This window comes from Medicago truncatula, chromosome 1, assembly GCF_003473485.1.
Source record: "Medicago truncatula cultivar Jemalong A17 chromosome 1, MtrunA17r5.0-ANR, whole genome shotgun sequence".
Lineage (NCBI taxonomy): Eukaryota > Viridiplantae > Streptophyta > Magnoliopsida > Fabales > Fabaceae > Medicago > Medicago truncatula.
In genome coordinates, this window is record NC_053042.1 from 36014781 (window position 1) to 36026371 (window position 11591).

At 33.3% G+C, this 11591-nt stretch overlaps 1 protein-coding gene across 3 annotated transcripts; it reads right to left on the minus strand.

Annotated features, from left to right (window-relative positions):
• Positions 1-6402: 6402 nt before the first annotated feature.
• LOC11425614 (F-box protein At2g27310) lies at positions 6403-10190 on the minus strand. 3 transcript variants are annotated; one of them, XM_024780264.2, is made up of 3 exons: positions 9910-10190; positions 8011-8070; positions 6403-7646 (listed from the first exon to the last, which is right to left on the minus strand). In XM_024780264.2, the coding sequence occupies exon 3, from the start codon at positions 7630-7632 to the stop codon at positions 6511-6513; it is 1122 nt and encodes a 373-aa protein (XP_024636032.1). In that variant the 5' UTR covers positions 7633-7646; positions 8011-8070; positions 9910-10190; the 3' UTR covers positions 6403-6510. The 3 variants fall into 3 exon arrangements, with proteins under 3 accessions (XP_024636032.1, XP_024636030.1, XP_003590659.2); XM_024780262.2 differs by lacking the exon at positions 8011-8070 and adding an exon at positions 9136-9198; XM_003590611.4 differs by lacking the exon at positions 8011-8070 and having other exon boundaries at positions 6419-7646; positions 9910-10189.
• Between the last annotated feature and the right edge of the window lie 1401 nt (positions 10191-11591).

Below are 11591 nucleotides of genomic sequence, written 5' to 3' on the forward strand. Positions count from 1 at the left end.
GCCAGTTTTTGGGTGCTACATATATATATATACTGATATTGTATATATCATAGTTTGGTTTGTTAGTTAGTTGTGTTAGTCATTTTGAGGGCGCCAGCTAGCTTGGTTTTTGATTGTACGAGATAATATATAAAAAAAAGTGTAGCACAAACAGTAATAAAACACAACTAGAGATTATTATGAGTACAACAATGATAAATGAAGAGTACAAGGATGATAAATAAAGACCTTTGAATTTCATACACTCGTTTAACATCATCAACATATTACATTTATCACATCTTTCTTCTTTTCTCTTTCTTTTAAGGTGTATACATTTATATGAGGTGTATACCAAACATTTTCCTTCGAAGTAATCGATACTTCATGCCTCTCATATCTCATTTGATCGTTTTTTTTTTCACTAATTTTTTTTATTAATAAAAAGTTAATGGAATAATTAGGAGGATTTAAATATAATATAATAAATAAAGGTAAGGATAATGGATTACCTTCGATCAGATTTTCACATGTTAAGATCTACAATACTCTCAAGTGGTATATTTTTTCTTAAATCACCCTTAAATGATTTATCTTTCATGTTTTTTAATTAAACATTTATTTTAAACGATTAAGATTTGATTGGACCTCTCCTTTAACTTATAAAAGTCCCAGGTTATAGTAATGATAAAAAGTAATTAATTACTATTACCATGAAGTTGTTAATTTAGAAGACATCTCAATCCCCTAGATTTTTTTTATATTCCATTCTTCATAATCATATCTACGATAATTCACATCTTGAATAAGATGTTTACGAATCATGATATGACTTTTTTCGGTCAATCCCAAGAACTCGGCTCTAGCACTGAATCCACAACTCTCATCACCTTTAACATCCACCATATTTTTCAATAAATGGAACCATGAATTTTGACATATAATCAATAGGGCTCAAAACATTATTAGGCATTGGAATCAGAATAGGTTTTGGAACCGGAGTAGACTTTGGAAACCGAGTAGGTGGTGGAAAGGGGAACATGATGTTTTACCAATACGAGCACCTTTCCTTTTAGGATATGATGACGTAGTTGGTGACGGTTGACTATCTAGATATTGAGAATCAACACGCTCCCACGAAGAAAGGTTTCGAATAGTCGATGCCACATTTGCTCTAGACCTTAAATTTTCACTTTTTTCTTGGCTCTCTTGGTTGATACTTTTCTTGATGGTGGAGACAACACTGTGTTGTCTGGAAATACCAACTACCGCAAAACCTCTTTGATTTCTAGCTTCATTTGATAAGGGACTTTCTTGAGACGTTCTTGAACACTATTCCACTCCTCATCGACAGAAAAACCATCTTCATTATTTTCTTCAGCCATACATAACCTATGCCAATGACGGTGTATCTCATCCAATAAAATAGGCTTGTTGTCACGAATTTTCACAGCAATGAAGAATGCACATGGTAGCCCATACGATGCAACATTGTCCATACATAATGTTTCCTTGCAACGCTGTTCTTCCAAAACAATGTTACCCAAAGCATATCTAGACACATAACCCCCAACCCAAAGTACAAAATGACGTCTTTGTATCGCATCTAACTAGATCACAAACATATCATGTATTTTCTCTCAGCAAGTACCCAAATCACCCACATTATTGCTCGAATATTTCTTTATTATAGCATGAGCCCCTTCAACTCTGTTGGTGGTTCTGTATCCAAGATGCAAGACATGATATGTCCATGCCCTCACTATTTCGTCCTTAACAACATCCAAAATGGGGCTCTCGACATAGGTAAGAAACTTTGGAAAATCTTTACAAACATTTTTGAACTCCACTAATGCAATTGCATATAATTCTTGTGTGGGTGATTCAACAATAAACATCTCATGCTCTCAATATCTTCTTCATTACATCACTACATCAGTGTGTTTCACCTCTTTCAAATCCTTTTTTCCCAAAGCATATCTACAGTCAGTGATGCACATGACTCTAACATTTTTTCCAACATGAAAATAACTACTTTCTGGGAGAACAGTTGCAATCACATTCATCAAAGTTGTATCCATGTCAGTCATATTTACTCTTGGAGTTAAGAAGTTTAAGCATCATTTGTAAAACCCAAACAAAGTTGTCATCTTTCTCATGTGTCAAAAATCCAAAATCAACTGAATATGTCAAATCAGTCAAGGTGACCCCAACTATCTCAAACATTGGCATCATGTACATGTTGGTTTTGTAGGTGGAGTCCATAACCAAAATTGTTAAACAACTTAATGGATGTTGGATGAGCTTAAAATATGTCTTCAATAGTAGTACTTTCACTTTGTGTTCTGGTGAAATAAACATAGTTGTGCTCCTCCAACTTTGAGATTATATAATGCATCATCGTCTTGTCACCTCTGTTCGACTTCCATATTTGTTGATGTTAATTGCATACTTGCTTGATATTTGTCTTGCAATCTTGTCTTTTGCTCTTCAAATTTAACAACTATTTTTTCAAAGCACCAAACTCTTGGTCAAGTCACATACAAGCTTTTTGTCATTCTCCTTTAATCTACCAGCAATCATGTGTCCTTCTAAACTTGGCTCCATCTCATGATTGTGAACTCTTAAGAATATTCAATCTCCAATCATTTGTTTACCTTCTAAGATATCCACGAACCATGAACATTCACCCACATTTTCTTAAACTTGTTGCCTCGTGCTTCAATCTTTTTTTCCGGCACTTTGTCATCGCCACTCCTTTCACACACTAATTGCAACTTTGGATTGATCAATTTGGATCTACATATAACAATTGTAAATCTTGCCGTATTTGCTTGACAACGTACCCAATTAAGCAACTCATCCCTATCTTTCCATTTAACTTCTTCGGGAAAAAAAATTAGTTGTGTCAACTTAGTTGGCATCAAGTGGGACGACACCGGAATCAACATATAATGAAGCTTCAACATGGACTGAAGCTTCATCAATATTTGGTTTGACTTCAACCTTAGGCGGTTTGACATCTCCGAAATTATCGACAAAAATAGGTTTTGTCTCAACCGCATCATCATCTGTGTACTCAACCATAACTATAAATATACAACACATCACGATGAATAAACAACTAACTAATGCAAAAACATTAGTTGCATAAAGGATTAAAATAAACAAAAAAAAAAAATAGGCAGTAGCATGCAATTTATGAACCATCGCATCGGTAGTTAACCACCAAAACTCCATCGGCAGTTATCTGTCGATGCCTCCATACTTCGGCACTTAATGCTGATACGTGCATGTCAGACATTTTGCGAAAATTGTCAGCAAGTTGATGAAATAGTGAGTAGGGGACTAGGTTGTTGTAATCCGCTGATATAACCGTGTGTCGGCAATTAACTGCTGAAAAATTCAAAAATCGACGGGAGCTAACTGAGGAGGAATACCTATTCGACAAATTATGATCTTTTTCATGTGTGTTTTAACTTTCTGGCAAGTGTAAACAGTAGTAAATTTCAAGAAAGAGGTGGACCTTTCTAAGCCTCCCGCGATCACAATGCCTCCAATTTCTCTCCTGCACTGCACCCCCACTGTTACGACTTACGACGCCTATATTTTTCTTTTATTTTTCTTCCTTTTCTCCTCCATAGTTTTTCTAAATCTTTCTCTACATATTTTTGATTTGACTCTCCTCCATCTAATCTACTCTTCTAAAAATATAATTTTACGCCAATAACACACCTCAAATAAACTCTTAAAAATATGAATGATGTATGCATATTTGTAGAACCATTTAGGCACATGGATTAGATAGAAGAAGCCCCATCTTGATGTATGTATGTTGTTAGTGTGTCTATATATATGATGCATGAGTTGTAGGGTGGAAGGTCACATATTCTATTTCTCCCTCATTTTAAAACTCATGTTAATTAATGAACTGGTCCATACTACTTCATTCTATAGCTCCTTAACTATTAGGTTTGTTCTCAAGACCTCAAACTCATGATAGTCAGAATACGAACAACAGGTATGGTAACATCCGATGGAGGAAGCCAAGGAGTGGAAGACTCAAATGCAATGTTGATGCCTCTTTTTCTACATCCAGCAATAAAGTAGGTATTGGTATGTGCATTCGCGATTCGGAAGGAAACCACGTCCCGTCAAAAACCATGTGGTTTTCACCACTGTGTCCAGTTAACATTGGAGAAGCTTTAGGACTTTATCATGCAACTCGGTGGATCAATGAACTTCAGCTCACAAATGTTGATTTTGAGGTAGATTCGAAAACAGTAGCTGATTATTTCAACAAGGCAAGAGGAGATAACACCGAATTTGGGTCCATTATGGAGAATACTATCCAGTTTTGTAATATCTTTTTAACAAACTCTCATGTCGAGTTTACTAGGAGGCAAGCAAATGAGGTTGCTCATGAATTAGCTAAGGCAGCCACATTAGGTCCTAGCTTCCACATCTTTGATGAAAGTCCAACATGTATTTCTGATTTAATTTTTAATGAAATGATATAAGTTTATTTTCCCTAAAAAAAAAACTACTAGGTTTGTTAGCCCACTAAATTTGCCTTTTGCAGCGAATTTCAAACTTGCCAATTAATTCTTCATGACAGGATGAGAAATGGCTCAATCAATAGCAATGTAAAAGGACCTTGCTATCAACACCATTCGATATTAATCTGACTTGCCGGATTGCTTGACTGCTGACCACAGGCAAGAAATCCAAATCTTACCCCCACATCCATTTCTTCTGCATTTGATTGCATTGCATGTTCTCTGTTGGTCCATTCACCATATTCTTTGAGAGCCTTGGTAAGTAGATAGTACGAGAAAGTAAACAAAAGATGACAACATCATACAATTAATTGCGTCAATTGATGCTTTCCATTGTGAATCTCTCATAGCTCCATTGAACCAACCTCCACCATTCAAACAGGAACATATATATCCAGAAAGCTATTCGATGAGGGGCCGAAGAAATTATAACTTGCACGCAATGATAATGCAAAACTTGCTTTCACATGTATTTTAATTGAATCACGTAATTGTGCCACTTTTTACATCATATATAATATATATACATGCTTGGTTAAGAAAATTCGTGAAAAAAAAAAACTTTTAATCCTTGAAAAAAAAGTATCCTAGATGTAATTTTTTAATTAACTTTGGGACATAAGCCTAGCTTTATATGACGAAGCATATGTAACTCTAAATTTATTCTCAAAGCTGAAAGCAGATGGAAGATAGGTGATGGTGAGGATATCTCGATTTAGTATAACAAATATATTGCAAATGATGTTACACTTATTCCAGAGGTTGATGGGGATATTTTTCTCTAGCTGATCTAGTGGTCTTAGATTGCATGCTTAATGATCGCAAGGAATGGAATCTGTCTTCCATGCACCCAATTTTTTATCGGCAGGTAGTTGAACATATAGTGAAGACACCACTCTATCCATCAGTGATGACAGATCGACTCATCTGAAAAAAAGAAAATCATGGTGAATACTTTGTTCGTAGCGCATAACATTTCTGTGTGTAAGAATCACACTTTAAAGTACAAGGCTCTTGGAATCTAATTTGGAAGATCAAGAATCCCCCAAAGGTAAAAAAAAAAACTTTGTGATAAATCTATAGGAATTGCTTACCAACTCGTGTGCGTCTAAGAGATAGAGGAGTCACATCTCCTATTAATTGTACACTACGTACTGTGGACAATGAAGATATACTTCATTTATTTTTTAAATATCCAAGTAGCTTAAATGTTTGGAGTATGTTGCTTTTCTTTTCTTCTATTTCTATTTTAATACAATAAGATATGGAGAGCAAGAATATTATCTTCAAAGCATTACAAGATTTATCCAAGGAAGATGCAACTTTAATTTGTTGTGTTGTAGTGTATCTAGAAACAAAGAAACAACCGAGTATGAAACTTTTATATTTGGAATTGGCTTAAACTTTGTGTTTTTTTCTTTCTTTCTAAATTTAGCTTAACTCATCCTTATAAAACTATGGTGAAGTCTTTACAACTCTAATCATGTTTTACACTTATTCATTAGCCCATGGTCTTTATGGTTAGCCCATGGAACTAGAATTATCAAGTCAAATGGGAGTTTATGTATCCATTTCATGATTTATTCATCAGGACACGAGATAAATGGTGTTTCTTCCTCGTCCAAATTGACAAATCCGAAAGAGAGTAGTTTTTTAAAAAACCAGTAAAAAAAAAAAGGTAAAACCAGCACTAGAGTCAAATTGCCTAGTCCAAATTGTTTGAAGCAATTGGGTCACAAATTGTTTGGACTGGAGACAGCATGAAGCACATTAATCCCTGCATGATCTTTGAAATTCTTTAACTGATGGAGAAAACAGTCAAGCATATTTGTAATACTAGCTGCTGATAGTCAATTATCAAAAGTTTCATACCAAGAGAATTTCAAATTTCAAACCAGTGAAACTTTCATCAACTAGTTACTTTATTAGGAATTTTATCTTACAAAAAGGAGTCCTCAAAATCCTAGTTATTTCACAAAACATAGTACCAGAATGTCATAAAAGCAGCAATGCCACTTAAAATACAAAGTGTATCCAACCTACTTTCACTTCTCATCTTCTCCTCTTTTAACTCATTTTGCACTTTTGAGTACATATGACAAGATTCAATAACTTCACTATAATTCTTGCTCCTTCTGCAGCTAAGTGCTTCTTTAAGAATATGCAAACTGTTTTTTCCATTAACATGAGCACCTTCCATGTCTTCCAACTGCATGCTAAGTTCTGTTAATTTTAAAGTAGTTTCAAACCCCTCTTCTTCAATGTGAACCACTCTAAACTTCATGGCAAGGATACACTGCACTACTTGAGAAGGAAGAATGTCTTTGGCCGGTAGAACCGATCCAAATCGGATGACAAAGTCTTTATCCGTCGGCCAATGTCTTTGACCGTCAAGAGGACTCCAGCTAGCAAGATTAGCCGCTTGCTTTATTTTCTTGTTTACTAATATCCAACTAAGAAGCAGACCATCACGAAGCTCGTGCCATAGTTTCCCGTCTTTTCTTTCCCTTTCCATTGATGTAATCGGTGGAAGACCGTTGGAAACAGAAAGGGTCACCTCCCCCGCATTGTTATCATCTCTATCAGCGTAAGTGAGAAGATCGATACGAAAAGGACAGTTGTAGAACCAACCACCGTTATCGTTTGCGTTTGGAATTCCAGATAGAACTTTGGAGCAGATTGGTTTATCCTTAAACCTAATGTCTACGATGGAAACAAAATCTGATGGGGTGATGCTTTCAAATTCATTTGTATCTCCGTAGTATTCTGCTTCAGTCCAATCATCAGGATACTCAAGATGGTTGTTCCACTGATACTCTCCGACTTCCTTGTTAACGATAAGAGGAAAACAATCGGCATAGAATTTTCTGAAACCACCAATAGAGGATATTAAACTTTTAACATCCTCCCTTTTGGTTGAAGGCCACACAGATGCACACACGTTTTCCCATAGACTCTCTTCTTTTGAGATGGAACAAAATGCTGCACATGTGCAAGCTAAACTAGCCAACGCAGGGCCATCAAGCCGTCTTAATATGTCATAGAAGAGATCACTATTCAATGAGGTCATGCTATCAATCGGTGCGATTGACATAGTAACAATCCTGGCTGTCAAAAAATAACAAATTAAAAAAGAAGAAATTAGAACATGCATTCTTTAGAATACAAGAAAACAAATTAAATGAGTGATTTTCAAACATTAAACAATAATGGGGCATAAAACGTTTTGCTAACATGGAATTCACAATTATGTTACGACTAGTGCACCAGAACAAATCCCTCGAGGACACACAGGAGCATGTTAGTTTATCAGAACCACCAAAACTTTGCATAGTAATCTGAACAGATCAGTTGCAAACTAAAAGGTTACAACAACAACAACCAAGCCTTTTCCAACTAAGTGGGTTCGGCTACATTGATCAAATTACGCCATAATGTTCTATCATACACCGCATTAATTTTCAAATCTTACCTAATAGTTTCTCCGAAAGGAGTAATGCATGTGAGCTTTCCTATTACTCAGTTAACTTTCCTAATAAGTTGAATTCAAAATAAATGTGAGCTTAATGCTAAGATTAGTAAATGGATCAGTAATACTGATACATGATTGGACATGAAAGAGTAAAAAAGAAAGAACTCAATATTGATAATGTCAATGCCAAATAATATACTATCATGTAGACGCTCCAATATCGCAGTCCAGGTGAAGGTAAATGAGTAGTTATAGATACAGCAAGTCTGCAGTTACAAAAGAATACGTCGGGAACTTGCTATCTAGGTAACTATAACTGACTAGTAAAATCCTGTGACTCCTGAGAGAATTTTGAAACTGTTCTTGTGCATCTAAGAAGTAGTCGAAGTAATACAGTGAGGACAAAATGTCAGTGTTGAATTATTTTTTAAAATTTAACTAATAAAAACATAGGACCAAAAGTACTATATTCCTTGATAAACCTTCCTAGCACCAAATACTCAGTTCACTTTTATATTGCTGAGAGTAAGTGAGATTTGACAATAACAACTAACTAATTCGGCACCCAAATATCAAAGTAAGCTACTTAGAAACATGTCCACACAAACTCATCATCAGGATAACAAACAAAACATATGTAGCATTATCGATGAGAAGAGGAAACTTTCACAAGGATCGTAAATGAATTTAGATATCCTAAATAGATGTAGAAGCTTAGGGCTTGTTAAGTTATTTAGAAAATGAAAACTGAAAATGTTTTCTAAAAGTAAACATTGTAACGATCATCTATGAATTCACATATACGCATTTACAACATTTAATTGATGGCAGATTCTAGTCAAGGTATCAGATACTAAGATTTCAAAGAAGAACCCACGTATTGGACTCAACCTCATACATCTTGTGAAGGCAGAAGAAGAAAAAAATACCCTCTTACATCTTGTGCATATTCAATCAAGAAGCCCCAAGGAGTAGGCCTAGGACCATGTCTAAAGTGAAAAGTCAACACCATTGAAATTGAAATTGAATTTTTGGTTTTGTTTGAAAACTAGTCAAAAATGAAATTAGGTGAAAAACTATTCAAAACATCCTATGTATTGTATAACATTAAATACTAATAGTTACCTCCAATTTCAGCACAAGAAAAATCAGCACTGGTTTTTGCCCAGAAATTTTTAATTTCATCAACTTGTACATACAAAAAAAAAGCTATCAGCTTAATTAAGAATGTGTTCGGATAAACAACTTAATTAAACAAGTATAGCATATGTGTTTATCATATAAATAGGATATAAGAGTTTCTAAAAATAAGCGGAAAACAGCTTACCTATATGCCAAAATTGTGAGAGTTACTTGGAAAATGAACACTTTATACATAACATCTTCTCAAATTAGGTGTCAACTCGGTTGTAAGAGTTTGACTTTCTTTGTAATCTCAAGAGACACATGCCAAATCTCAGTTGAGCCGAGTTAAAATAAAATAGTTTACTATCATCGTTACTAGTAATAATTTCTTCTTCCCCGTTTAAAAAAAATGCCAAATTATTTTCGTATAACCTATAATAACCTATAAACTGTTTTCATAAGTTATGTTGGAGATTTTATGAAAATAAGCTGAAAACAGCTTACCTATATGACATAACATCTTCCAAACAATTTCATAAGTACTAGTGTCGGTTGATAAATTCAAATAACTCAAAACCCTTTATACATACCAGCAGCAGAATAATTTTTTTACAACAACATCACAATTCACAAATTGACCAATAAACTTAAACAAGATTGAGAAAAACCAAACATATATAAAAAAATGAACACTATATTGTCAAATTTAGCAAGTCAAAATGGTAAGAAAAATCAGAAAAAAATAAAATAAAATTGTGAGTTGTAGTTACTTACCTTAAATATAACACCCGCTTAATGATGAACAACACAAGAAAACTGTCTGAAACAGGAACATAAGAAGCAGAGGAAGTGAAAGAAGAGAAGAATAATGATTTTGAAGAGTGAACAATAATATAAAAAGATTGGGTTAAGGGTCACAATCTATATAGTTAAGTTTTACATGTTCTACTTTTTTTGTCTGGTTGTGGTTCTTAATCTTAGAAAGACACGAATCATGAACACGAGGCAGTTTGTTTCTGAAGTGAACTCAACCCTTTTTATGGTCTCTACCTATCATATTTTGACACGACCCAAACCCCTCTTTATCACAAGATTAATATCTACAGTATTGTCAGAAAGAGACAAATAATCTGATATACTATCATTTTTTATTTATTTTATTTTAGGAGGATTAATGGATATGCTCAAGCTCAACTAATCATAAAATAATTGTACATTTGATGTGCAACGAAAATTCACTGTTTTGAATCAAGTGATTCTGCTCGGTGATTGTACATTGATATACAACCAAAATTCACTGAAGCAACTGGAATTTACTTACCTTCTAACTAAATGCCAGTTTAAGATTCTCTTTTCTTAAATATTAGAGGATTATACAATAAAATAAAATAAAAAGTCATTATTTTATCACATCACTTCACAATATTTGAATGTTAGGGTAAAGTTGTTTTGTATTTATATTGTTACTCGCTTTTTTTAAGAAATTAAATTAACCCACTTAAATTGATACTTGAGAGAATTAAACATGAAACATTGAGGAAGAACACGTTCTTAGATCTCAAGTCAATACTACCAACCCAATCTAAGTGGATCTTACATAGTACATATTGGTTAAACTTATCATTTTATTTAAATTTGAGTAAACATTAATTTAATCTTCATGGAAAATAATACTATATAAGTATTTTACGGATCCAAAATAATAAGTGATTTTTTAGCAAAATAATAGTAAGTGTTAAGTTATCTTTAAATTATATTGTAAAAATAAATTTTATAAGAAAATATTGTAAAAATAAAAAGTAATCTTTAATATTATGTCCAAAAAAAGTATATGAGAAATCATGTTAGTTTTTAAAGTAAATAAAAATGCATCTCTCTTGCAGAAAAAAAAAAAAAGTCTCTTTTTTTTTCTTCCAAGTAATTTAGCAATAAAAATTCACCTTTTAAAGGGAAACAAATGAGATTTCCAAGGTTCAAACTCTAACACCTACACATATATTACAATGTTTCTATCAACTAAGTTAAGTTTACGGAAAGAAAAAAAATTGACTCTTTAGTCCATAAAATTTGTTAACAAGCACCTTTTAACTTCACATTATTCTCATCATTTAACTAAATAGCATCATGTATCCTTTATCATAATTTTATGTCAATTTCAACATTTTTCATATCAAAATTGTCTTTTAGGTTTAAAAATAGAGAAATGCCATCACGTGTTTTTAAAGAATTTATTGTGGAAATTATGTCTTGAAAATTACGACAATTTATTTCTTAAAAAGTTAAAAATTATTTTTTAATAATAAATATTTTTTATTTGTAAAATTCTTCTTAACATATAGCTTATTTTAAGACACTTGTTAGCGTGACCTTTTAAAAAATTCACTATTAAAAAGATTTTCGATCTCTATCCATTCCTGTTACATATTTGCACAATATTTCATCACAACCAACTTTTT